This window comes from Carcharodon carcharias, chromosome 15 (assembly GCF_017639515.1).
Source record: "Carcharodon carcharias isolate sCarCar2 chromosome 15, sCarCar2.pri, whole genome shotgun sequence".
In the NCBI taxonomy this organism is placed as follows: Eukaryota; Metazoa; Chordata; class Chondrichthyes; order Lamniformes; family Lamnidae; genus Carcharodon; species Carcharodon carcharias.
In genome coordinates, this window is record NC_054481.1 from 17,387,372 (window position 1) to 17,414,653 (window position 27,282).

General features: G+C 44.6%; 1 protein-coding gene across 2 annotated transcripts in view; it reads left to right on the forward strand.

The window, feature by feature from the left end:
• LOC121288138 (neuronal-specific septin-3-like) overlaps positions 1-27,282 on the forward strand; it is a 362,756-nt gene that overhangs the window by 114,568 nt on the left and 220,906 nt on the right. The window contains exon 1 of one of the 2 annotated variants that reach the window (XM_041206508.1): positions 25,847-25,898. The exons of the other annotated variant lie outside the window; for it this stretch is intronic. Within the exon in view, the coding sequence (XP_041062442.1) occupies positions 25,874-25,898 (25 nt within the window). The 5' untranslated portion in view covers positions 25,847-25,873. Of the gene's footprint in view, positions 1-25,846; positions 25,899-27,282 lie in introns of those variants that run through there. 2 annotated transcript variants of the gene reach the window in all.

A 27,282-nucleotide genomic window follows, 5' to 3' on the forward strand; every position in this document is an offset into this window, starting at 1 on the left:
ACACTCCCACCCCTAACCCCACTCATGGCTACAATTAATCCCTGCTCCTCTGGACTTCCTCTACCAGGATCTTCGGCTTGGCCTAAATAGCCAAGTGGTTATGGTACTGGGTTTGTAACCCTAAGATCAAGAGTTCAAATCTCACAAGGGTTAAAATCATGAAACAATGTAATTTCATCTGAAAAAATAGATGGAAATGTGTTTGTACTTGAAAGAGTTACCAGGATCTTCAACATTGCCTGTGCTCTCTCTCCTTCGGTCCCTGAACCATCCTGAAACCAGCCACTGGGTCAAGCAGCCTAATCTTCCGTGAAAGTGGACATGTGAAACCCACATATACTGCTCCACGGGAATTGTGCCTAAGCAGCATTTGTGTGCTAAACCTTCAGGTTTCTGCTTTAGCACCTCCAGGTTAAGTTCAAATGATGGTAATCAGCAATCAGGAGCAAAATTGTATCTTTTAAGCAGTCCTAAACCAGGCCTGTCTTATTAGCACAGCAACCAGTTAGTGCTTTTCATCAAAATAACCCCCATGAAGTACTTTGAAAAGATTTCGAGATCCAAGTCTTTTTCCACCAAGCTTTCCAAGTGTCTAAAAACCTTAAGTACATAGAAAGAAAGCAGAAGAAAGGAAAGGAACACGGAGAGTCAGCACATCCTCCAACTTACCGTTAGCCAAACCATGAGAAGAAATGCATTAGTTTTACTACAATATATTGCCATGGGATAGTTTTATATTTTGTTGCAGTCTTTCAACAATTCAGAGCTATTTGTCCTAGAATGATAATCAGTTCCATGACTCCTAGGTAACTATTTTTCATCCATTGACACTGGATTTACCCACATAATTGAGTATATGGCCATATGGCACTTTGAGCCTGCTCCACCATTCAACCTCAGCTCCATCTTACTGCACTATCCTCATATCCTTTGATTCTCTTAGTATCCGAAAACCTATCAATCCCAGCCTTGAATGGTCTCAACGACAGAGCATTCACAGCCGCCTTAGGTAGAGAACGCCAAGGATTCACAGCCCTCTCAGTGAAGAAATTTCTCTCCATGTCACTCCTCCATGGCTGACCAATTATCCTGAGACTGCATTCTAGGCCCTGCAGCCAAGTGAAACGTCCTGTTGCATTTACCCTGTCAATTTAACAATTTTATACCTGTTGATCTGGTTCTTAGAGGGAGCATATTGTCACTAGGTGACTTCAAATCAGAATTAACTTTGCGTTACCATGTCCCATAGTGCCTCACTTTATTACTCGATTGTGACCTCACTGACTACTCCCTCCTCAGACCCAATTGCTCAGTTTGTAAGGAAGCATTTGCTTGAGCTTCCGAATTCACAAGCAGAAGGGAGAGAAGCAGTTCACCAGGGGGAGAGAAAACTTGCTGGACATATTTCCAGGTACAATTATTATACCATTGACTTGGATTCAATGAGGTAGTAAATGGTAGCAATTGGCAAAAGAAACCCTACAGTACACTTTGTTAAAATTAAATGAATATTCGGAGACACTAGTGCTTACTATCTCTTTCTACAGCAAGCAATGATTTACTTAACATGCCAACAAATGGAAGGTCAGACAAGATATCTGATTAGCAGTCTTGAAGGTTGACTGATCTTCACAAACAATGGTTTACATGATTAGATCGGAATACAGTACAAAAAAAATTGCACTGCTTTTGTAGACAGCCAGATGTGAGTGAATATGTTCTAGAAGACTGCAATTGTAAAAAAAAACACGTGCTTTAGATGAAATAATCATTACAAAGCATTTACAGCATAGAAAAAGATCATGCTCTGCGTGAGCCTCCCCTCACCTTTCTACACCCTACTCTGCCAGTAGTATTCCTTTCTCCCTAAATTTCTTAAATAATTTCCCCTTAAATGCATCCATGCTATTTACCTCAACCACTCACCATGTAGCAAGTTCCACACTCTAACCACTCATTGTTCTGAATTACCCATTAGATTTATTAGTGACTATCTTGTATTTATGACCATAAGTCCTGGTCTCGCCCGCAAATGGAAACATTAAACACGACAGACTGAAGTTATAAGTGATGACAGACTGACGTCAATATTCATAGCTCAGTCTTTCTTGCTATCTGTATAATTGAACCTGCCTTAGAGGCCAGAATTTTCCAGCACCAACCACCACCACCAACCACCCCCCGCCCCCGCCAAATGCTTCCCATTTTTGTTTTACCTTCCCAGGCTTCTATTTAAATTCAAAACCGTAGCTTGTTTATTTTAAATGGATTAACACATCTGTTAAAACAGAGGGTTGCCAGACAATAAGCTGAATATTCATCTGCTCACATCGCCCAGTGTAATTGTTGTTATGATTATGGCTGAAGTGTTTAATGTTAAAAATTGCTGCAGTTCAGTGTCACATCCACTTACTGTAAATAAGTTGCTTTGGGGAGCAGATTTCTCCCAGTAAATGTTGGAGAGCTAATCAATTTTCTGCTGTTCAGCCCACTTGACCAATTGAATTTACTTTGCATATCAATTAGATGGTTGTGTGTGTGTTGTCCGCTCGTTGATTCGTTTTCCTAATAGCTCATTTAACTTGATGTCAGTGTACTTGTAGTTCATATCTGTCTGTTGCTTTCTAACTGTATTGATGCCCTCTCTTCCTCACTTCCAGAATTGATGCTAGCGTTCTGTAAAGCAGCAACCCACTTCCTCACAGACCCACTCCGAGTGAGATTTATAGTTAAAAGGGAGCAGAGTGAAAAATGGTCGGAGACAGGGATACACGAAGACAACAAAAATGCAGTATGTTATAAGCATACAGAGTGAATAGAGAGAGAGAGAGAGAAAGAGTTAAAAACAAACAGGAAGAGAGACTTAAACAGTAGCAGTCTAGTGAATAGTTACTCAGGGATGTGTTTAATTGTGATGATATCTGAGCAATGTCACAGGAAATGAACTAGTACATCTAAAATGTGTAAAAATAAGAAGTTGCCACTCACACCACCAACCAGTCACAGCGTACCTATTGTTTTAACCGTGATACAATCTAAAACAAGGAATGGCATGGAATATCCTGTACTGGTATCTGGCTGACAGGAAGTGTCCACCATTTGTGCATTCCCAGCATCCAAGTAATCTTACCAGTTGTTTTAAAATCAATTAGATTAAGTCGTTCTGCCTGAAATATCTTGCTGGCTATGAGAAGGGATTGCTGCAGCAATCGGAGATTACTTGATTTGAAGTCCCACATTCAAATAGTGGTCATGGCTTTAGCTTGTTCTGAAACGGAGATAGTATTTCAGTCGATGATAAGCTTGAACACGGAATTATTCAGGTCTCCGGAGAGCCCTATTGCTTTTGACGGGTGGGTTTTCGACTGTGAGAAACAGCGCTGAGACCAAATAACAAAGACTGCTCGAAATCACACCTTGTGCCTTCACAAAGGAGATATTTTGATTTAAAATTATTCTGCCACGCTTGGGGGGTGGTGACATAAAATATTGCTGCGGTGAATCAGAACTCTAGAGTGAGAGAGAAAGACAATGGGGTAGATTTTCCTCTGGCTTGCCTGGCCTGCAATCTTGTGGAGCAGTTGCTCCATCCTCTTTAGATTCCATCTGAATTTTGTTCCATTTCTTTCAATGAAAATCGTTGAAATTACTGAGCAGGTGCCGACGATGCCAACAAAGAGTTGCCTGCCAAGATCAAGCAGAAAATATTGCCAACGTGAGATGACAACTCTTTAAAAAGAATTATACTTCAGCTTAATAAATACTGTAGCTGCTCGCTTCCAAAAATATATTGGGTTGGATGGGCAGTGACATTTCAACTCTCAAGTGACTCTTGCAAGATTGTTGTTGTGCAGACGGGCGATAGTCTAGATGTCGAGGTCACTGTTGTGGTGATTAATGACAGTTTTCAAAGGTCAACCAGCGTTTAGCACAAGCTTGTCTAACAGGCAATCCGGGCCGGGTTGTGCCTCGTGAAGCCGTTCTATGTGGCCCCGGAGCCACTGTTCAAAACGCTGGTCAGACCAATCAGTGGAGTTGAAGATTCTGCAAGGGGCTGTTCTTCCATTCATAGGCCATTCCTCTCCCGCGTTTGCTAATGACAGGCTCACTAGTGAGCCTATCAGCAGCAAATGTGGGAGAGAAACTGTCTCTGAATGAGCAACGATCACCCGCGGTGATAAAAGTGTGCTGGAGAGAGAGGGGATTTCAGGGGAGGAAGAAGAGAGAGAGAAGGTGTTGCGGGGCCAGGGTGGAGAGAGAGAGAGAGAGAGAGAGAGGTTGTGAAGCCCAGGAGGTGAAGGTGTAGTGGGGCCCAGGGAGGTGGGGAGAAGGTGCTTCAGGGCCCGGTTGAGGGTGTGAGGTGTAGAGACTCGCTACCGGGGGTGTGTGTGAGAGAGTGAATGTGTCTGAGAAAGGGGTGAGAGTGAGTGTGTGTGTGTATGTCTGAGAGGGGTGAGAGTGAGTGAGTGTGCATGTGTGTGTGTCTGGCTTATTCCCAGGCTCAAGATTCACATCCCCACAAACCAATACATACTCTCACCCACTCTCACAATGGGTGAGGGTGAGTGAGTGAGTAAACACCCTGAGACTCGGAATGATCCGGACACATACACGCTCACTCTCTTACACTCTCTGTTACTCTTTTTTTAATTGTCAATTTATGGCTTTGACATTGCTTTATTTTTGCTCAGCAAGTTTTTTTTTTCTCACCTAACTTTTTTTTGAAATTCGTGTCTCTTATCGAAATCTGATGATTATCCCCTTGAGTGAGAAAAAAATGGAAATGTGGCCATCCAATGCAAAAAAAGTTGGACAAGCCTGGTTTAACATCTGAAAGAGAACTGGACTGCCTTGGGGAAGTGCCAAGCAAAAATGGGAAAATTAGGGAGGGAGTTATCATTGAATTGCTCTCTGATGCTTGACGCCAGGCAGATCTGTGCAGCTCATGGCAATGAAGCTCTGGGCTGGTCTCGAACCTCTTCGTCACAAAGAGAGAGTCTGCAGAAACTGCCCAGTTTCACTTTTGACCCTGCCCCGCAAATTCATCAACAAAACTATGGGTTTCCCGAAAAGTATGCAAGAAATTCAGCACAAGATTTTTTTAAAATAAAAGCTCGATTGTGCTAGCTGGACTGATCTCTCCTTCCAGACGGTAACACAAGGCGGTCAGATGAATTACTGTGGGTGAATGAGGGTTCAGCTGCTAAATGCGAGCAAACATTTCCCATTCTGTGATAGTCAGCATTCAAAAGACAGCAAGTAACATTTTGGACTCTGATACTAGCTTATTATTTCAACCGACTGGATGGATTTTTAGTCCATTACATAAGGCTTTTTTGCCAGATTAAATTGCTCTAGCAAAGGGCACCTCGCATCACTGCAGAACGCTTTCTGAGCTGCTGCGACTCAAATAATCAAGGTACAATAGCCAAACTGCCATTGATTTTACCATGTTTTTTTTTTATTTACAGGTTGTGGGTGCTTCTGGAAAGGTCAGCATTTATTGCCCCTCTCTGATTGCCCTTGAGGAGGTGGTGGTGAACCACCTTCTTGAATGCATTGCATGTTTTGCTAGTCCATTTCGGAAGGCAGTTGAGGGTCAGCCACACTGCGGTGGGTCTGGAGTCAGACTAGATCAGTTAAGGACAGCAGAGTTCCACCCCTGAAAGAAATAAGCGAGCGAGACAGGATTTTATGACAATTTGGCACCATTATTACTGAGAGAAGGTTTTTACTTCCAGGTTTATTTAACAAATTGAATTTAAATTCCTTAGCTGTTGTGGTGGTGCCACTGGAAGTCATACTTCCAGAGCAGTAAACAAGGTCTCCGGATTTTACTAATGCAGTAACATAATCATTCTGCAACTGTACTCTTGTATGCTTTCAACATGAGATCCATTGTAGGAGATAGCTACCAATCATACTGGCTTTATGCCAATTGCCGATTAGCTGTAACCCAGTGTCGCATTGGCCCTCAATATTTAAATAAACACCTGTGTGACTTTGCTGTACAGCAAACAGTGCAACAGAGGCACCTCAACCTGGTGCAGGCCACTAACACTGTTCTAAATATATTGATGTCAGATAAGACAGCACAAAAAAATAAGGTTTGTTCCTGGCTTATAGCAGAAATGTGTTACTGATAATCAAGTTTCAAGTACCAGTGTCACGTGAGTTCTGTTAGCTTATGGTCCTGTGGTATCTCTATGTTTTATAGTAAACAATATGAATTATGAAGTAGATGAAATAGTCTTTCATTTGAAAGCACACAGTTTATTGAATATAAGTAAAATAATATGAAAATGCTTGAGCGTGAGATAATATGTTAGGAGCATTCACCATCCTGAGGCATTCTCATTCAGTTGTTGTGAAGGCGGATGCATTTGTTAAAGGAAGGTCTTGCCTCATAAATTTGATTGAATTCTTTGAGGAAGTGACAAGAAGGGTTGATGAAGGTAGTGCAGTGGATGTTATGTACATGGATTTTAGCAAGGCATTTGACAAGGTCCCACATGGCAGATTGGTCAGGAAAGTAAAAGCCCATGGGATTCAGGGTAATGTGGCAAACTGGATAAAAGGTTGGCTTTGTAACAGGAAACAAAGGGTTAGTGGTCAATGGATGCCCTTGAGAATGGAAAGTTGTCTCAAGTGGTGTTCCACAGGGCTCGGTGTTGGGACCCTTGCTGTTTGTGTTATATATTAACAACTTGGACGTGAACGTGGGGGGCACGATTGGGAAATTTGCAGATGACACAAAGATTGGCTGAGTAGTGGATAGTGTAGAGGATAACCATAATCTCCAAAACAATATAGATGGGTTGGTGGAGTGGGTGGTAAAGTGGCAGATAGACTTTAACATAGAGAAGTGTGAGGTCATACATTTAGGGAGATCAAACAGTTACAGGGATTACACAATAAATGGGAATACACTAAGAGGGGTAGATGAAGTGAGAGATCTTGGCGTACAAGTACACAGGTCTCTGAAGGCAGCAATTCAAGTAGACAAGGTTGTAAAGAAGGCATATGGAATGCTCTCCTTCAATGGCAGAGGTATAGAATATAAAAGTAAGGATATAATGTTGGAATTATATAAAACACTGGTGAGGCCACAACTGGAGTATTGTGTGCAGTTCTGGTCACTACATTACAGGAAGGACGTAATAGCTCTGGAGAGAGTGCAGAGGAGGTTTACAAGAATGTTGCCAGGGTTAGAAAAGTGTAGCTATGAGGAGAGATTGGATAGGTTGGGGTTATTTTCCTAGGAACAAAGAAGGTTGAGAGGTGACTTGATTGAGGTGTACAAAATTATGAGTGGAATAGATATAGTGGATAGGATAAAATTGCTTCCCTTGATGGAGAATTCTAGAACCAGGGGACATAGACTCAAGATAAGTGGCAGAAGGTGTAGGGGGGAAACATGAGGAAGAACTTTTTTACGTGGGTATCTGGAACTTGCCCAAGTTGGTGGTAGAGGCAGAAACTTGAAACTATTTTAAAAAGTACCTGGATCTGCACCTAAAGTGCTGTAAACTGTAGGGCTATGGGCCGGGTGCAGGAAGGTGGGATTAGAAAGGTCTGGGTGTCCTTGGGCTGGCATGGACAAGATGGGCTGAATGGCCTCCTTCTGTGCTGTAACTTTTCTATGGTTCTATGGAAAAACTGGGGAAAAAAGAATTGACCAGTAATTAGGAAAAACTTTGGTAATTTTCTGGAGCAACTGTGTAATAGGGTCAACAACTCTACCCGGTGATCTGAACCTTAACTGTCCTTCAACTGATCTGGAATTTTGAGACAGGTTTCCAATTCTCAGCCACATGAAGGGGCCAATGGGCATATTTCAGAAAGATAAGGTTTGCCACAACATTAAACCGAATTTCAAAAAAAAATTTGCAGATGACACAAAGATTGGCCGAGTAGTGGATAGTGTAGGGGATAACCATAATCTCCAAAACAATATAGATGGGTTGATGGAGTGGGCAGTAAAGTGGCAGAATGGACTTTAACATAGAGAAGTGTGAGGTCATACATTTAGGGAGGTCAAACAGTTACAGGGATTACACAATAAATGGGAATAAATGGGAATTTAAGAAGCAACTGCCAAGCAAAAGTCCAGCAATGTCATAGCAATAAATTGTTAATTTCAAAAAAAAGTGTCGTTAATAAAAATGACCAGAGTGTGAGAGGGTCGGTGGGTATGTATCTGGCTCGCGCCCAGTCTCAGGGTGCTCGCTCACTCACCCTCACCCACTGTGAGTGGGTGCGTATATGTGTGTTGGTTTGTGTTGGTGAGAGTGAGTCAGAAATACAAGGCTGGTCGCAAGGCAGACTCACACTCAACCTCACACATTCACTTGGGGTCTTGGACTCACCCCCACACACTCACTCAGTCTCTTGCACTCTCACACACGCACTTAGTCACTCACTCTCACTCCCACACATACATACTCAGGCGCTCACTGTCACTCGTGCACACATTCTCTCACTCCCACATACTCACCAGGGCACCTTCTCCCCCTCCAGGCCTGCTAAAACATTGTCCTCCCTGGGTCTGAAGCGACCTCGCCCTCCACGGACCCGACACGCCCTCACCTTCTCCAGGCTGACCGCAACTTCACCCTCGCTGGGCCGACGAGACTTTGCCCTCCCCGGGCCTCTGCATCAGAGGGTGTGGGTTCAAGCCCCGCTTTAGAGGCTTAAGCACATAATCTAGGCTGATACTTCTGTACATTTAGGAAGGAGTGCTGCCCTGCCTGCGGTGCTACTTTATGCGCAAGGTGCTAAACCATGGTCCCGTGTACCTTCTCAATGAAATGTAATAGAGCATGGGCGTTCTCCTGGTCCCCTAATCAATGTTTATCCTTCAATAACGTCACAACGAGATTATATGGTGATCATCACTTTGCTGTTTGTGAGAGCTTGCTGTGTGCAAATTGGCTGCTGTGTTTCCTGGAGCGGTGATTACACTTCAGAAGTTTGCTGACTCTAAAACGTTTTGGGGAGTCCTGAGGTGCTGAAATGCTGTTTAAAAAAGCAAACCTGTCTTCTTTTCTAAAAGCCCGTGGCACGCACACAGGCCCAGATTTCCACCATGGCAAAAACAGCAGAAATGCCCAGAAATCAAGAGTCCCACCTCTGAGCATGACATTTCCCATTTTGGCAGAGGCAGGAATGGAGGCGGGGCACGTTTCACGCATGTGCAGTTTACAGAGACAGCTAGCCATTTAAGTCATCAGCTGCCTCCACTGAAGCAGGATTTTGATAGGCCAGGAGTGTGAAATCTGAAATGTGCAGATTAGACCAGGTAAGAGCAGGTCTGAACTTTGTGGATTTGTTTGGATAGCAAGGAGAGTGAATGGTCACCCCTCTGGATCTGTTCCCAGGATACCTTTGGGGGAGGTCAGGTGCTCTTTGGAATTGTTAAGAGTAGGCATGAATGTGCATGCATAGTGTGTAAACTGACTACAGCCAAGCTCATTGGAACTGTCAACAAAATCAATTGTATAAAACTGTCAGAAGCATCTGTCAAAGGGATAGTACCTTCCAAACCCATGACCGTTACCACCTAGAAGGACAAGGGCAGCAGACACATGGGAATACCACCAACTGCAAATTTCCCTGCAAGCCACTCCTCATCCTGACTTGGAAATATGTCGCCGTTCCTTCGCTGTCGCTGGGTCAAAATCCTGAGACTTCCTCCCTAACTGCACTGTGGGTGTACCTATACCACATGGACTGCAGCAGTTCAAGAAGATGGCTCACCACCCCCTTTTCAAGGGCAGTTAGGAATGAGTAATAAATGCTGGCTTAGCAGATGATGCCCACATTCAATGAAAAATTTTTAAAAAACTGTCAGAAGTGCATTTCAAAGGGACCTGCCAAACTGTTAAGGCATTTAAAAGTCCTGCCCTTTAAATTTTTGGAAAAAAAACCTTGAGTGTTTGAAAAAAAAAGCGATTGCTTGCTATGTCACTCTGCCTATTGACATAAGCCTAAAAGTTTCTATTACTCGATTAGCGCTGCACGACTGATTTCACAACCATCCATTATCACAGTAGGGTGTGCATTTTACAGTTTGATTGACAGCTGCAGTTTGTTCTAGACTCTTTGTTGTAGGATCATGTTTGTTGTTGTAGGGGATTGTGCACTTGAATAAAATGTTTGTTATAAGGCTTTATTTAGTTGAAGGAATGTAAATGTAGTAAATGGGTTTTTTTATGAATATGTGTTTTTTCAATATAGTTGTCTGCAGTAGACAATTAGAACTTTATTTTATATAACTTTATTTTATCGCATCTCTGCTTGGGACCTGAGGTCTATCCATGGTGGATACTAGTTGAGTTGGCATGGTAGGTGTAAAAGAAATGGGTGGTGGGTGGAGGCACATGGATTGAGGAGTTGTCACTAAGTTGGTATAGGGGCTATAAAGGGCCAGCGGGGGATGGGTGGAGGGGCATAGGTTGGCATGGAGGGTACGAAAGGTTATGGGGTAAGGGAGGGTGCAGGTTGTCATGTGGGTGTGAGGGGCTTTGGGTGGGTGGGTGGGTGGGGGGCAGGAGGTGGCATGGTTTGGCATGGATGGAGCATGAGTAGTGGGTTGGGGGGTTGAGAGCTCGAAGGATGTTCCATGTTTTAATACTTATCTTTAAACTTTGGATCTGGTGCTGGAGCCCTGCGGCAGGCTTTCCACCCAGCCCACACAACACTTGGCATCCTCCTCACTTCTTCGTGATCTCCTGCCCTGGCATCCCACCCTCTCGGTCCCCTCTCTGTCAGGGAGATATCTGTAGACTGACTGGTATCTCTCAGACCCTCTCTCTCAGGGAGATATCTGTACACTGACTGGTGTCTCTCATTCCCTCTCTCTCAGGGAGATATCTGTACACTGACTGGTCTCTCTCATTCCCTCTCTCTCAGGGAGATATCTGTACACTGACTGGTGTCTCTCAGTCCCTCTCTCTCAGGGAGATATCTGTACACTGACTGGTGTCTCTCATTCCCTCTCTCTCAGCGAGATATCTATACACTGACTGGTGTCTCTCAGTCCCTCTCTCTCAGGGAGATATCTGTACACTGACTGGTGTCTCTCAGTCCCTCTCTCTCAGGGAGATATCTGTACACTGACTGGTGTCTCTCAGTCCCTCTCTCTCAGGGAGATAGATATCTGTACACTGACTGGTGTCTCTCATTCCCTCTCTCTCAGGGAGATATCTGTACACTGACTGGTGTCTCTCAGTTCCTCTCTCTCAGGGAGATATCTCTACACTGACTGGTGTCTCTTGTTCCCTCTCTCTCAGGGAGATATCTGTACACTGACCGCTGTCTCTCGTTCCCTCTCTCTCAGGGAGATATCTGTACACTAACTGGTGTCTCTCATTCTCTCTCACTCTCAGGGAGATATCTGTACACTGACTGGTGTCTCTCAGTCCCGCTCTCTCCCAGCGAGACAGCTATACACTGACTGGTGTCTCTCATTCCCTCTCTCTCAGGGAGATATCTGTACACTGACTGGTGTCTCTCGTTCTCTCTCTCTCAGGGAGATATCTGTACACTGACTGGTGTCTCACAGTCCCTCTCTCTCAGGGAGATATCTGTACACTGACTGGTGTCTCTCAGTCCCTCTAGCTCAGGGAGATATCTGTACACTGACTGGTGTCGCTCAGTCCCTCTCTATCTCAGGGAGATATCTGTACACTGACTGGTGTCTCTCAGTCCCCTCTCTTTCAGGGAGATATCTGTACACTGACTGGTGGCTGTCATTCCCTCTCTTTCAGGGAGATATCTGTACACTGACTGGTGTCTCTCAGTCCCTCTCTCTCAGGGAGATATCTGTACACTGACTGGTGTCTCTTGTTCTCTCTCTCTCAGGGAGATATCTGTACACTGACTGGTGTCTCTCAGTCCCTCTCTCTCAGGAGATATCTGTACACTGACTGGTGTCTCTCAGTCCCTCTCTCTCTCAGAGAGATATCTATACACTGACTGGTGTCTCTCATTCCCTCTCTCTCAGGGAGATATCTGTACACTGACTGGTGTCTCTCGTTCCCTCTCTCTCAGGGAGATAGCTGTACACTGACTGGTGTCTCACAGTCCCTCTCTCTCAGGGAGATATCTGTACACTGACTGGTGTCTCTCAGTCCCTCTCTCTCAGGGAGATAGATATCTGTACACTGACTGGTGTCTCTCATTCCCTCTCTCTCAGGGAGATATCTGTACACTGACTGGTGTCTCTCAGTTCCTCTCTCTCAGGGAGATATCTGTACACTGACTGGTGTCTCTCGTTCCCTCTCTCTCAGGGAGATATCTGTACACTGACTGCTGTCTCTCGTTCCCTCTCACTCAGGGAGATATCTGTACACTGACTGGTGTCTCTCATTCCCTCTCTCTCAGGGAGATATCTGTACACTGACTGGTGTCTCTCAGTCCCTCTCTCTCCCAGAGAGACAGCTATACACTGACTGGTGTCTCTCATTCCCTCTCTCTCAGGGAGATATCTGTACACTGACTGGTGTCTCTCGTTCCCTCTCTCTCAGGGAGATATCTGTACACTGACTGGTGTCTCACAGTCCCTCTCTCTCAGGGAGATATCTGTACACTGACTGGTGTCTCTTGTTCCCTCTCTCTCAGGGAGATATCTGTACACTGACTGGTGTCTCTCAGTTCCTCTCTTTCAGGGAGATATCTGTACACTGACTGGTGTCTCTCGTTCCCTCTCTCTCAGGGAGATATCTGTACACTGACTGCTATCTCTCGTTCCCTCTATCTCAGGGAGATATCTGTACACTGACTGGTGTCTCTCATTCCCTCTCTCTCAGGGAGATATCTGTACACTGACTGGTGTCTCTCAGTCCCTCTAGCTCAGGGAGATATCTGTACACTGACTGGTGTCGCTCAGTCCCTCTCTATCTCAGAGAGATATCTGTACACTGACTGGTGTCTCTCAGTCCCCTCTCTCTCAGGGAGATATCTGTACACTGACTGGTGGCTCTCGTTCCCTCTCTTCCAGGGAGATATCTGTACACTGACTGGTGTCTCTCAGTCCCTCTCTCTCAGGGAGATATCTGTACATTGACTGGTGTCTCTCGTTCCCTCTCTCTCAGGGAGATATCTGTACACTGACTGGTGTCTCTCAGTCCCTCTCTCTCGGGAGATATCTGTACACTGACTGGTGTCTCTCATTCCCTCTCTCTCAGGGAGATATCTGTACACTGACTGGTGTCTCTCAGTCCCTCTCTCAGAGATATCTATACACTGACTGGTGTCTCTCAGTCCCTCTCTCTCAGAGAGATATCTGTACACTGACTGGTGTCTCTCAGTCCCTCTCTCTCAGGGAGATATCTGTACACTGACTGGTGTCTCTCAGTCCCTCTCTCTCAGGGAGATATCTGTACACTGACTGGTGTCTCTCAGTTCCTCGCTCGCAGGGCAATAACTGTACACTGACTAGTGTCTCTCATTCCCTCTCTCTCAGGGAGATATCTGTACACTGACTGGTGTCTCTCGTTTCCTCTCTCTCAGCGAGATATCTGTACACTGACTGGTGTCTCTTAGTTCCTTTCTCTCAGGAAGATATCTGTACACTGACTGGTGTCTCTCAGTTCCGCTCTCTCAGGGAGATATGGGTACACTGACTGGTGTCTCTCAGTCCCTCTCTCTCTCAGAGAGATATCTGTACACCGATTGGTGTCTCTCAGTTCCTTTCTCTCGGGGAGATATCTGTACACTGACTGGTGTCTCTCAGTTCCTCTCTCTCAGGGAGATATCTGTACACTGACTGGTGTCTCTCAGTCCCTCTCTCTCAGGGAGATATCTATACACTGACTGCTGTCTCTCAGTCCCTCTCTCTCTCTCTCAGGGAGATATCTGTACACTGACTGCTGTCTCTCGTTTCCCCTCAGGGAGATATCTGTACACTGACTGGTGTCTCTCGTTTCCTCTCTCTCAGCGAGATATCTGTACACTGACTGGTGTCTCTCAGTTCCTCTCTCTCAGGGCGATAACTGTACACTGACTGGTGTCTCTCAGTCCCTCTCTCTCAGAGAGATATCTGTACACTGACTGCTGTCTCTCGTTTCCTCTCTCTCTCGGAGATATCTGTACACTGACTGGTGTCTCTCAGTTCCTTTCTCTCAGGGAGATATCTATACACTGACTGCTGTCTCTCAGTCCCCTCTTTCTCAGAGAGATATCTGTACACTGACTGCTGTCTCTCAGTTCCTTTCTCTCTCAGGGAGATATCTGTACACTGACTGGTGTCTCTCAGACCCTCTCTCTCTCAGAGAGACATCTGCACACTGACTGGTGTCTCTCAGTTCCTCTCTCTCAGGGCCATAACTGTACACTGACTGGTGTCTCTCATTCCCTCCCTCTCAGGGAGATATCTGTACACTGACTGGTGTCTCTCAGACCCTCACTCTCAGGGAGATATCTGCACACTGACTGGTGTCTCTCAGTTCCTTTCTCTCAGGGAGATATCTATACACTGACTGCTGTCTCTTAGTCCCCTCTCTCTCTCTCTGAAGGAGATATCTGTACACTGACTGCTGTCTCTCGTTTCCCCTCAGGGAGATATCTGTACACTGACTGGTGTCTCTCGTTTCCTCTCTCTCAGCGAGATATCTGTACACTGACTGGTGTCTCTCAGTTCCTCTCTCTCAGGGCGATAACTGTACACTGACTGGTGTCTCTCAGTCCCTCTCTCTCAGAGAGATATCTGTACACTGACTGGTGTCTCTCAGTTCCTCTCTCTCAGGGCCATAACTGTACACTGACTGGTGTCTCTCATTCCCTCCCTCTCAGGGAGATATCTGTACACTGACTGGTGTCTCTCAGACCCTCACTCTCAGGGAGATATCTGTACACTGACTGGTTTCTCTCAGTTCCTTTCTCTCAGGGAGATATCTATACACTGACTGCTGTCTCTCAGTCCCCTCTCTCTCAGAGAGATATTTGTACACTGACTGCTGTCTCTCAGTCCCTCTCTCTCTCTCTCAGGGAGATATCTGTACACTGACTGCTGTCTCTTGTTCCCCCTCAGGGAGATATCTGTACACTGACTGGTGTCTCTCGTTTCCTCTCTTTCAGGGAGATATCTGTACACTGACTGGTGTCTCTCAGTTCCTTTCTCTCTCAGGGAGATATCTGTACACTGACTGGTGTCTCTCAGTTCCTTTCTCTCTCAGAGAGACATCTGCACACTGACTGGTGTCTCTCAGTTCCTCTCTCTCAGGGCCATAACTGTACACTGACTGGTGTCTCTCATTCCCTCTCTCTCAGGGAGATATCTGTACACTGACTGGTGTCTCTCAGACCCTCACTCTCAGGCAGATATCTGTACACTTACTGGTGTCTCTCAGTTCCTTTCTCTCAGGGAGATATCTATACACTGACTGCTGTCTCTCAGTCCCCTCTCTCTCAGAGAGATATCTGTACACTGACTGCTGTCTCTCAGTCCCTCTCTCTCTCTCTATCAAGGAGATATCTGTACACTGACTACTGTCTCTATTTTCCCCTCAGGGAGATATCTGTACACTGACTGGTGTCTCTCGTTTCCTCTCTCTCAGCGAGATATCTGTACACTGACTGCTGTCTCTCAGTTCTTCTCTCTCAGGGCGATAACTGTACACTGACTGGTGTCTCTCATTCCCTCTCTCTCAGGGAGATATCTGTACACTGACTGGTGTCTCTCAGTTCCTTTCTCTCAGGGAGATATCTATACACTGACTGCTGTCTCTCAGTCCCCTCTCTCTCAGAGAGATATCTGTACACTGACTGCTGTCTCTCAGTCCCTCTCTCTCTCTCTCAGGGAGATATCTGTACACTGACTGCTGTCTCTTGTTCCCCCTCAGGGAGATATCTGTACACTGACTGGTGTCTCTCGTTTCCTCTCTTTCAGGGAGATATCTGTACACTGACTGGTGTCTCTCAGTTCCTTTCTCTCTCAGGGAGATATCTGTACACTGACTGGTGTCTGTCAGTCCCTCTCTCTCTCAGAGAGACATCTGCACACTGACTGGTGTCTCTCAGTTCCTCTCTCTCAGGGCGATAACTGTACACTGACTGGTGTCTCTCAGTCCCTCTCTCTCAGAGAGATATCTGTACACTGACTGCTGTCTCTCGTTTCCTCTCTCTCAGGGAGATATCTGTACACTGACTGGTGTCTCTCAGTTCCTTTCTCTCTCAGGGAGATATCTGTACACTGACTGCTGTCTCTCAGTTCCTCTCTCTCAGGGCCATAACTGTACACTGACTGGTGTCTCTCATTCCCTCCCTCTCAGGGAGATATCTGTACACTGACTGGTGTCTCTCAGACCCTCACTCTCAGGGAGATATCTGTACACTGACTGGTGTCTCTCAGTTCCTTTCTCTCAGGGAGATATCTATACACTGACTGCTGTCTCTCAGTCCCCTCTCTCTCTCTCTCAGGGAGATATCTGTACACTGACTGCTGCTGTCTCTCGTTTCCCCTCAGGGAGATATCTGTACACTGACTGGTGTCTCTCGTTTCCTCTCTCTCAGCGAGATATCTGTACACTGACTGGTGTCTCTCAGTTCCTCTCTCTCAGGGCGATAACTGTACACTGACTGGTGTCTCTCAGTCCCTCTCTCTCAGAGAGATATCTGTACACTGACTGGTGTCTCTCGTTCCCTCTCTCTCAGGGAGATATCTGTACACTGACTGGTGTCTCTCAGTCCCTCTCTCTCAGGGAGATATCTGTGCACTGACTAGTGTCTCTCAGTCCCCTCACTCTCAGAGAGATATCTGTACACTGACTGGTGTCTCTCAGTTCCGCTCTCTCAGGGAGATATCTGTACACTGACTGGTTTCTCTCAGTTCCGCTCTCTCAGGGAGATATCTGCACACTGACTGGTGTCTCTCAGTTCCTCTCTCTCAGGGCAATAACTGTGCACTGACTGGTGTCTCTCATTCCCTCCCTCTCAGGGAGATATCTGTCCACTGACTGGTGTCTCTCAGACCCTCACTCTCAGGGAGATATCTGTACACTGACTGGTGTCTCTCAGTTCCTTTCTCTCAGGGAGATATCTATACACTGACTGCTGTCTCTCAGTCCCCTCTCTCTCAGAGAGATATCTGTACACTGACTGCTGTCTCTCAGTCCCTCTCTCTCTCTCTCAGGGAGATATCTGTACACTGACTGCTGTCTCTTGTTCCCCCTCAGGGAGATATCTGTACACTGACTGGTGTCTCTCGTTTCCTCTCTTTCAGGGAGATATCTGTACACTGACTGGTGTCTCTCAGTTCCTTTCTCTCTCAGGGAGATATCTGTACACTGACTGGTGTCTCTCAGTCCCTCTCTCTCAGGGCCATAACTGTACTCTGACTGGTGTCTCTCATTCCCTCCCTCTCAGGGAGATATCTGTACACTGACTGGTGTCTCTCATTTCCTTTCTCTCAGGGAGATATCTATACACTGACTGCTGTCTCTCAGTCCCCTCTCTCTCAGAGAGATATCTGTACACTGACTGCTGTCTCTCAGTCCCTCTCTCTCTCTCTCAGGGAGATATCTGTACACTGACTGCTGTCTCTCGTTTCCCCTCAGGGAGATATCTGTGCACTGACTGGTGTCTCTCAGTCCCTCTCTCTCAGAGAGATATCTGTACACTGACTGCTGTCTCTCGTTTCCTCTCTCTCAGGGAGATATCTGTACACTGACTGGTGTCTCTCAGTTCCTTTCTCTCAGGGAGATATCTATACACTGACTGCTGTCTCTCAGTCCCCTCTCTCTCAGAGAGATATCTGTACACTGAATGCTGTCTCTCAGTCCCTCTCTCTCTCTCTCAGGGAGATATCTGTACACTGACTGCTGTCTCTCGTTTCCCCTCAGGGGGATATCTGTACACTGACTGGTGTCTCTCGTTTCCTCTCTCTCAGCGAGATATCTGTACACTGACTGGTGTCTCTCAGTTCCTCTCTCTCAGGGAGATATCTGTACACTGACTGGTGTCTCTCAGTTCCTTTCTCTCAGGGAGATATCTGTACACTGACTGCTGTCTCTCAGTCCCTCTCTCTCTCTCTCAAGGAGATATCTGTACACTGACTGCTGTCTCTCGTTTCCCCTCAGGGAGATATCTGTACACTGACTGGTGTCTCTCGTTTCCTCTCTCTCAGCGAGATATCTGTACACTGACTGGTGTCTCTCAGTCCCTCTCTCTCAGAGTGATATCTGTACACTGACTGCTGTCTCTCGTTTCCTCTCTCTCAGGGAGATATCTGTACACCGACTGGTGTCTCTCAGTTCCTATCTCTCAGGGCGATAACTGTACACTGACTGGTGTCTCTCAGTCCCTCTCTCTCTAAGAGATATCTGTACACTGACTGCTGTCTCTCAGTCCCCTCTCTCTCAGAGAGATATCTGCACACTGACTGGTGTCTCTCAGTCCCCTCTCTCTCAGAGAGATATCTGTACACTGACTGGTGTTTCTCAGTCCCTCCCTCTCTCTCTCAGGGAGATATCTGTACACTGACTGCTGTCTCTCGTTCCCTCTCTCTCAGGGAAATATCTGTACACTGACTGGTGTCTCTCGTTCCCTCTCTCTCAGGGAGATATCTGTACACTGACTGGTGTCTCTCAGTTCCTCTCTCTCAGGGCGATAACTGTGCACTGACTGGTGTCTCTCAGTCCCCTCACTGTCAGAGAGATATCTGTACACTGACTGGTGTCTGTCAGTTCCTTTCTCTCAGAGAGATATCTGTACACTAACTGTTGTCTCTCAGTCCCTCTCTCTCTCAGGGAGATATCGGTACACTGACTGGTGTCTCTCAGTCCCTCTCTCTCTCTCTCAGGGAGATATCTGTACACTGACTGGTGTCTCTCTGTCCCTCTCTCTCTCAGGGAGATATCTGTACACTGTTGGTGTCTCTCAGTTCCTCTCTCTCAGGGAGATATCTGTACACTGACTGGTGTCTCTCAGTCCCTCTCTCTCAGGGAGAAATCTGTACACTGACTGGTGTCTCTCAGTTCCTCTCTCTCAGAGCGATATCTGTACACTGACTGGTGTCTCTCAGTTCCTCTTTCTCAGGGAGATATCTGTACACTGACTGGTGTCTCTGAGTTCCTCTCTCTCAGCGTGATATCTGTACACTGACTGGTGTCTCTCTGTTCCTCTCTCTCAGGGAGATATCCGTACATGGACCGAAAACTCAACATGTGGGCAGCTGTTTTTAAAGGTCGGGTTCATGGAGTTGGCAATTCTCCCATTTTAGGGCTCCCAAACCAGCAATATTTTACAATGATCAAACATCACAAAGTGTGCCCTCGCTGGAAACTTTTGTTCAATGATATTACAAATGCAATAGTTAAAATTTGTTTGGAGATGGATCATCTAGTTTTTGTGGAGGATTGATACTCAACTGGATGATGTATTGCTGTGCTTTTATTGTTAGCTGTGGCTGAGTTGGTAGCACTCTTGCCTTGGAGTTAGAAGGTTATGGGTTGAAGTCCCACTCTAGGACCTGAGTATAAAAATCTATGCTGGCACTCCTAGGAAGTGCTTCATTGTCAGCTGAGCTGTCTTTTGGATGAAATGTTAAACTGAGACCGTGACCTCCTTTCTCAGGTGAACGTAGAAGATCCCATGGTACTGTATTGAAGGAGAACAGGGCAAGTTACCTCCAGTGTCCTGGCTCATATTTCTCCCTCAAGCAACATCATAAAACCAGATGATCTGGTGATTATCACATTGCTGCCTGTCAAAGTTGCTGTGTGCAAATTGACCACCATGTTTCCTACTTTGCACCAGTGAATTAATTTCAAAAGTACTTCATTGGCCATGAAGCACTTTGGGACATCCTAAGGTCCTGAAAGATGCTATATCAATGCAAGCCTTTATTCCTTTGATTACACTAGCACATAGGTGGAACCTTTGGTAATATTGATTAAGAGGTCCACAGAGTATCTACGGAATAAGATGCAGTATTATACCAGGGTGCTGCAGGAATGGAAATTTACAGGTCTGTCCCCTTCTGTGATGATGGGGAAATCTTACACCCCAATTAATCAGACTGAACTGGGGTGCACAACTAAGGCTGGAGGTTAAAAGTGTTCAGACCACAGTCAATGGTATCCACTGAGTAAGCCAGATCCCAGAGAGAAACTTGTCTTACTGATCATAACCTTTTTTTTTGTGTTTTGAAAACTACTGATCCCAGAAGCAGAGGATCCCAGTAACACTTCTAGGATTTTAAAATTAAAAGATTTATTGACAAAAAGATAAAAGCTTAAGCATACATGATTACAATTACACAGTTAAAATAGTTTTACAAAACATCCCCCCAAAATAGCCCACTTGGTCAGGACACACAAGCAAACTACTGGGCACCAGCTCCCTTATAGATTTTTAACCAGGAAGATCCATTTATATTACCCAAAGGCAAACTGCTGTTACTTTAATTCCACTCTGCTGTGGAAATCCAAGAAAGTTCAGGAACAGGCTGCTTTCTAAAAACAAAGACTTTCTTGATCTCACTGGATGGCTGTTACAGATTTCACACCTTTTCTCAGTACAGACCTGGTCTCAGGACATCTCCCCGACACAACCACCAAAACTCACTAAACATTCCTTAAATATCTTTTTTCCCTTTCATCTTAGATTCCATTGTTCTCAGCACCTCTTTAAACTCAACTTTTCCAAAATGTAAAAATCTTTCATGTTTTTCTATTGCTTTCACTTCTGGGTCAAATAAAATTTAATACCTTCTCTGATTTACTTATGAAACCGTTGTAAGTTGTAAAAGTCCCTTGTCCCTTCTAAACTCCCTTTTGAAATTTAACAGCTGAAAAGTCAAGTCCCTACCCAAAACCTAACCTATTTACTTGTAAATCCACTTCACCAGAGCCTCTCATTATGTATGCATGCATCTAGCACCTTTACCCTTTCATCTTTCTACAAGCTTGTCTGTATGAACTTTCTCTCACAGTTTAACTATTCACACACCCACACACACACATACACCTCTTTACAGAATACCACCATATTCCCAAAATATTAAAAATGATCACATTCATCTTCACAAAAGGTACAGCCTCCATGTTAGATGTTCACTATTGCCTGTGATCACCACTGCAGATGTTCACTACTGCCTTTGACTCTGAATCAGTAAGACTTTATGTATACCTTACAGTCAAGTAATCAGCCTACGTAACTGTTAGGACTCAGGCTGGATAAAGGCCTATATATAGTTCAAAAACAGAATTACCTGGAAAAACTCAGCAGGTCTGGCAGCATCGGCGGAGAAGAAACGAGTTGACGTTTCGAGTCCTCATGACCCTTCGACAGAACTAGGTGAATCCCAGGAAGGGTTGAAATATAAGCTGGTTTAAGGGGGTGGGGGGGGTGCGGTTGGGTCGGGGGAAAGAAGTAGAGGGGGGTGGTGTGGTTGTAGGCAAAAGCAGTGATAGAAGCAGATCATCAAAAGATGTCACAGACGGCAGAACAAAAGAACACATAGGTGTTGAAGTTGGTGATATTATCTAAACGAATGTGCTAATTAAGAATGGATGGTAGGGCACTCAAGGTGCTGCGGTCTGTCCGCAAGAATGACCCAAACCTCCCTGTCGCTTGCCATTTTAACACTCCACCCTGCTCTCTTGCCCACATGTCTGTCCTTGGCTTGCTGCATTGTTCCAGTGAAGCCCAACGCAAACTGGAGGAACAGCACCTCATCTTCCGACTAGGCACTTTACAGCCTTCCGGACTGAATATTGAATTCGACAACTTTAGGTCTTGACCTCCCTCCTCCATGCCCCCCAACCTCTGTTTCTTCCCCTTCCTTTTGTTTTTTTCCAATGAATTATATAGATTTTTCTTTTTCCCTCCTATTTCCATTATTTTAAAATATTTTTAAATCTTTTATGCTCCCCCCACCCCCCACTAGAGCTATACCTTGAGTGCCCTACCATCCATTCTTAATTAGCACATTCGTTTAGATAATATCACCAACTTCGACACCTCTGTGTTCTTTTGTTCTGCCGTCTGTGACATCTTTTGATGATCTGCTTCTATCACTGCTTTTGCCTACAACCACACCATCCCCCTCCACTTCTTTCCCCCCACACAACCGCATCCCCCCCCCTGCCCACCCCCCCACCAACTACCTTAAACCAGCTTATATTTCACCCCTTCCTGGGATTCACCTAGTTCGGTCGAAGGGTCATGAGGACTCAAAACGTCAACTCTTTTCTTCTCCGCCGATGCTGCCAGACCTGCTGAGTTTCTCCAGGTAATTCTGTTTTTGTTTTGGATTTCCAGCATCCGCAGTTTTTTGTTTTTATCCCTATACATAGTTGTTGCTTGTAATAAATTCCATGCAATTGCGTTCGACCAGGACCCTCATCAATCTCAATATCCTGCTTACAGACCAGTCAGTTTAACTTCGGTGGTGGGGAAGCTTCAAGAAACAATATTTCAGGATAGAATTAACAGTCCCAAGGAAAAATATGGGTTGATTAGGAACAGCCAGCATGGATTTCTGAAGGGGAAATCATGCTTAACTAACTTGCTGGAGTTTTTTGAAGAGGTAACAGAGAGGGTTAATGCATGTAATGCTATTCATGTGGTGTACATGGACTTCCAAAAGGCATTTGACACAGTGCCACATAACAGACTTGTGAGAAAAGTTATAGCTCATGGGATAATAGGGACAGTAGCCACATGGATACAAAATTCCTGAGTAATAGGAAACAGCGAGTAATGGTTAATAGATATTTTTCGGGTTGGAGGAAGGTTTGTAGTGGAGGTCCCCAGGCGTCGGTATTGGGACCCTTGCTTTTCCCGATATATATTCATGATCTAGATCTTGGTGTGCAGGGGACAATTTCAAATTTAGCAAATGATAAGAAACTTGGAAGCAGTGTAAACTGTGAGGAGGACAGTGAAGTACTTAAAAAGGACATAGACAAGCTAGTGGACTGGGCAGATAAGTGGCAGATGAAGTTCAATACAGATAATTTTAAGGTGATTCATTTCGGTAGGAAGAACATTGAGAGAAAATCTAAAATAAGGGGTACAACTCTAAAGAGCGTGCAGGAGCAAAGGGACCCGGGTGTGTATGTGCATAAGTCATTAAAGGCAGCAGGACAGGTAGACACAGCAGTTAATGAAACATACAGTGTCCTGGGCTTTATTAATCGGGGCATAGAGTACAAGAGCAGGGAGGTTATGCTGAATTTATATATGACACTACTTAGACCTCAGGTGGAGCATTGTGTACAATTCTAGGTGCCACACTTTAGGAAGGATGTGAACACATTGAAGAGAGTGCAGAAAAGGTTTACAAAAATGGTTCCAAGGATGAAAAACTTCAACTATGAGGATAGATTAGAGAAATTGTGACTGTTCTCCTTGGAGAGAAGAAGGCTAAGAGGAGATTTGATAGAGGTGTTCAAAATCATGAGGGGCTAGACAGAGTAGATAGGGAGAAACAGTTCTTGCTCGTAAAAGGACCGTGAATGAGAAGCCACTGATTTAAAGTGATTTTCAAAAGAAGAAAGTGCTATGTGAGGAAAAACATTTTCACACAACTAATGGTTTGGGCCTGTAATGCAATGCCTGGAAATGTGGAGGAGACCAGTTTAATTGATGCATTTAAGAGGGCATTAGATGATTACTTAAATAGAAACAATGTGCAGGGTTACAGCAAAATGGCAGGAGAATGGCGTTGAGTCATAATGCTCATTTGAAGAGCCGGTGCAGACAGGATGGGCTGAATGGCCTCTTTCTGCACCGTAACAATTCTGTGATTCGTATGGATAACATAGAGACAGATCACTTGAGGTCTTCATTGAGGCCCTCAACATATAAGGTGGCAGCAGACTGTAAGAGACCACGACAAACATTATTATTAGTTCATTAAATAAAATTTAGGGCCACCTTTGTTGAGCTGAAGCAGCAGGAAATGGCTTATTCCAATTCAGATGAGTGGTAAACGAGTCGTGCTTAGTTTTAAATGTGCTCCTGAGAGAGTTTGAAAAGATTGATTTGGCTTAGCTGATTTACTCCTTGTGTTTGTACACGAAGTTAACTCAGTATGAACAGCACCCAAAAAAAACCATTTGGTATAGCTTCTTGAAAATGAATTGCTTAATAGTATCATGTTAAGGAATAAACTGAAGATTAATATATCAAATTTGTTTCTGTTTTTTTTATCATGCTTTAGGCTTTGACTATGTCATAAACAAAGATGCATTTAAATAATATAACTGTCCTAAATTAGGAAAGTGAAAGCAGGAAGGCTTTAATCCAAGGGCTTTTGCCCCCACTGAGTTGTTGCAAAGGTTTTGTGACACTATACTTTGTTTTTCTGCCACTTCTTGGTTTGCCCCATTAAACATAAAGGAATTCCGATAATCAGGCTGACCCCGCAAGATCCCATTAGATCAGATGTCCTGTAGTTTAACATTGCTGCTAATGCACCATCTGATGCCCACTTGATCTGCGCTGAGTGTGACAATCCAGGCCCAAGTGTGAGGTTTGGTTTTTTACCAGTTTGAAATAAAATGTTAAAAACAAAAAAACTGCGGATGCTGGAAATACAAAACAAAAACAAAAACAGAATTACCTGGAAAAACTCAGCAGGTCTGGCAGCATCGGCGGAGAAGAAAAGAGTTGACGTTTCGAGGCCTCATGACCCTTCGACAGAACTTGAGTTCGAGTCCAAGAAAGAGTTGAAATATAAGCTGGTTTTGAATGTTGCTGGTCTCTAGGGCATGCGTGAATGTCAGAATTTGCTGTCAAAGTAACGGTGAGGCTAATGGCTCTCCCTATCATTTATGGGTTAAAGTATAGCAACTTCAGGTAAAGAGCAGCTGGGTTAAATGTGAATTCCCAAAAGTTGCATTGCTTCTCTGTTAACTTTGCAAATATGGCATCTCGTTCTTAACCTCTGGTATTTTTAGGAAGTTGCTGCATTTGCCCACTAACTGCTCATTAAACCCACCACAGAAAGTAAGCCTATATATATCCTTTTTAACAACATGATAATGGTTAATAACTGCCAATCAACCTCTCTGACACCAAAATTTAACTTCAAAGTGTGGAGTATCATTCCTTCAGGTTTTCAAATTTTTTAAAAATGTCACTTTAAAAAAAACAGATCTTGCTTTCCTGCTTTTTTTCTCTCCTGATTGAATAATTTTTCTCCCCCACTTTACTTTTCTTTCAGCACCTGATTTGACATTGAATTCATCCTCTTTAATTGACCCTGTAGCTGTTTATTTCTCAATCATTTTATCTCATTGCTTAAGGAGATAACTATCCTGTTGCTTGCCCAGTTTGCTCAGGTCCCAGTAGCCCTGCCCTTCCTGCTACATCGCTATCAGCTCTCCCTTTGAAATTTCTGAGCTGAAGTAGTGCACGGGGAACCAGGCAGACACCACCCGATCCATTGCGAATGCAAATTCTGGCCCAATTTCTTTCTGGATTTGGAAGCAACAGAAATTTTTAGCGAAGTGTTGTTTGAAAACAAAATCAATTGTCACGATTTTCAAACTGTGATTTTTTTTTTTGTTGATGGAAAGTAGGAAACAGTTTAATCTCAAACCTTAGGGAATTAAAAGCCAGTGACTTTTGTGCTAAAGCAGTGAAAAGGAGGGGGTGCAAATCTTTCCTCTGCCTATACTTCAACTCTTTATCTATCTAAAACCGAGTCAGCGGTGGGGTGATAACAGCCTATTTGGCAGCTGTGTGAGAGACACTCTGCTCCTGTTTCCTGGAAACTGGTGGGAATACACTGACAAATCACTGTGACTAATTTGGGTGTGGTTTACTGTATTTCCTAGCATCGAGGAGGGGGAGCTTGCTCCTTCTGGACATTGTTGGATTGCATCAGGTTTTCCAAAATTAAGTGACACGGCACTTCATGGACCCTGTGGAAAAAATACATGGTAAGAAATGAGAAATGGCAATAAAGGGGGTGCTGTGTCGGATCACAATCAGAAATAGGATTCAGATTACATGGCTGTCTGAACAGTGGGTCTGATTACATTTGTGAACCCACGAGTGCCTTTTCAGTAGCTGTTACTTGCCCTCCTCAATTGACAGCATCTAGCAACGGAATAATGTTAACTGTGCTTGCAATTGTCAGTAGGATGTCATAATTAGGACTGAACTTTCGGATATATATTGAAAGATCTGTATGGTGTGAAAGCTTAAGTTTGTTTGTTGATCACGAGTAATATAAAGCTGCTACTGTGTTGCATTGTCATATTAATAGCAACATCGGATTACCAAGACCAGAATCACTTGTTTCTCGTCAATCCTTTGCTTTAAGCAGCACATCAAGCTGAGCTTAAGAAATGTCTTTAAAACACTGCAGAGCACTATCATGTAATACAGGAGCGGTAAGACTGGGTTGAAAACAAAAACAGAATTACCTGGAAAAACTTTGCTGATGACTGAGCCCTACAGCGTCCCATTGCATGTGTGATTAAGTCTTGCAAGATTTCTGATAAGGCTGTCTGGCACATTATCAGAGGCATCGAATGAGAATTTATACACTTCTTGTGTCACTTCACCGATGGTTATCGGTTCATTCAAGTGAATTTTTATTTAAAAAGACGCGATCGAGGAGGTGTGACTGTAGTGTCCAGCTTGCCATCCTCATTTTCATATCATTCCATGGCCACTCACCTAATCTCCTTCAATTTAACAACTCTCCAAGATTTCCGCACTTCTCTAATTCTGACCTCTTGAATTGCCCCCAATTTTAATTGCTCCACCAATGGTAGCGTGCTTTCAGCTGCCAGGGCCCGAAGTTTTGCACTTCCCTCCCTAAACTGTCTCCGCCTTGGCCTCCTCCTTTAAAGACGCTCCTCAAGCCCTATATCTTTTTGACCAAGCTTTTGGTCACCTGTTCTAATGTTTGCTCATGTGGCTGTGTCAATTTTATTACCATTATAACACTCCCATGAAGCACCTTGGGCCATTGTATTATGTTAAAGGTGCTATATAAAAAGTTGTTGCTGTAAGAGCCTGACCTGACCTTTACTTTCCACAGTCGGTGGCTGGATCATTTTGCAATCCTTGGATTAATAATATGCCAGGTTAAAAGCAGTGGATTCAAATCATTGTGGTCATTTGAATAGTTGGTATTGGAAGTCTGGTTAGAAAGTTGATCTGAACCACGTGCTATTTTCAGTCTCTGTGGGTTGAGTGAACTGCAGCCCTAGTTTCACACACCTCCAGATACTTCACAGTTCCCCAGGCAGTGTGTGTTACTGGGTCCCCAGTGTGACTGGGCGGATCGGAATTGAAAAGACAAACTGTTAT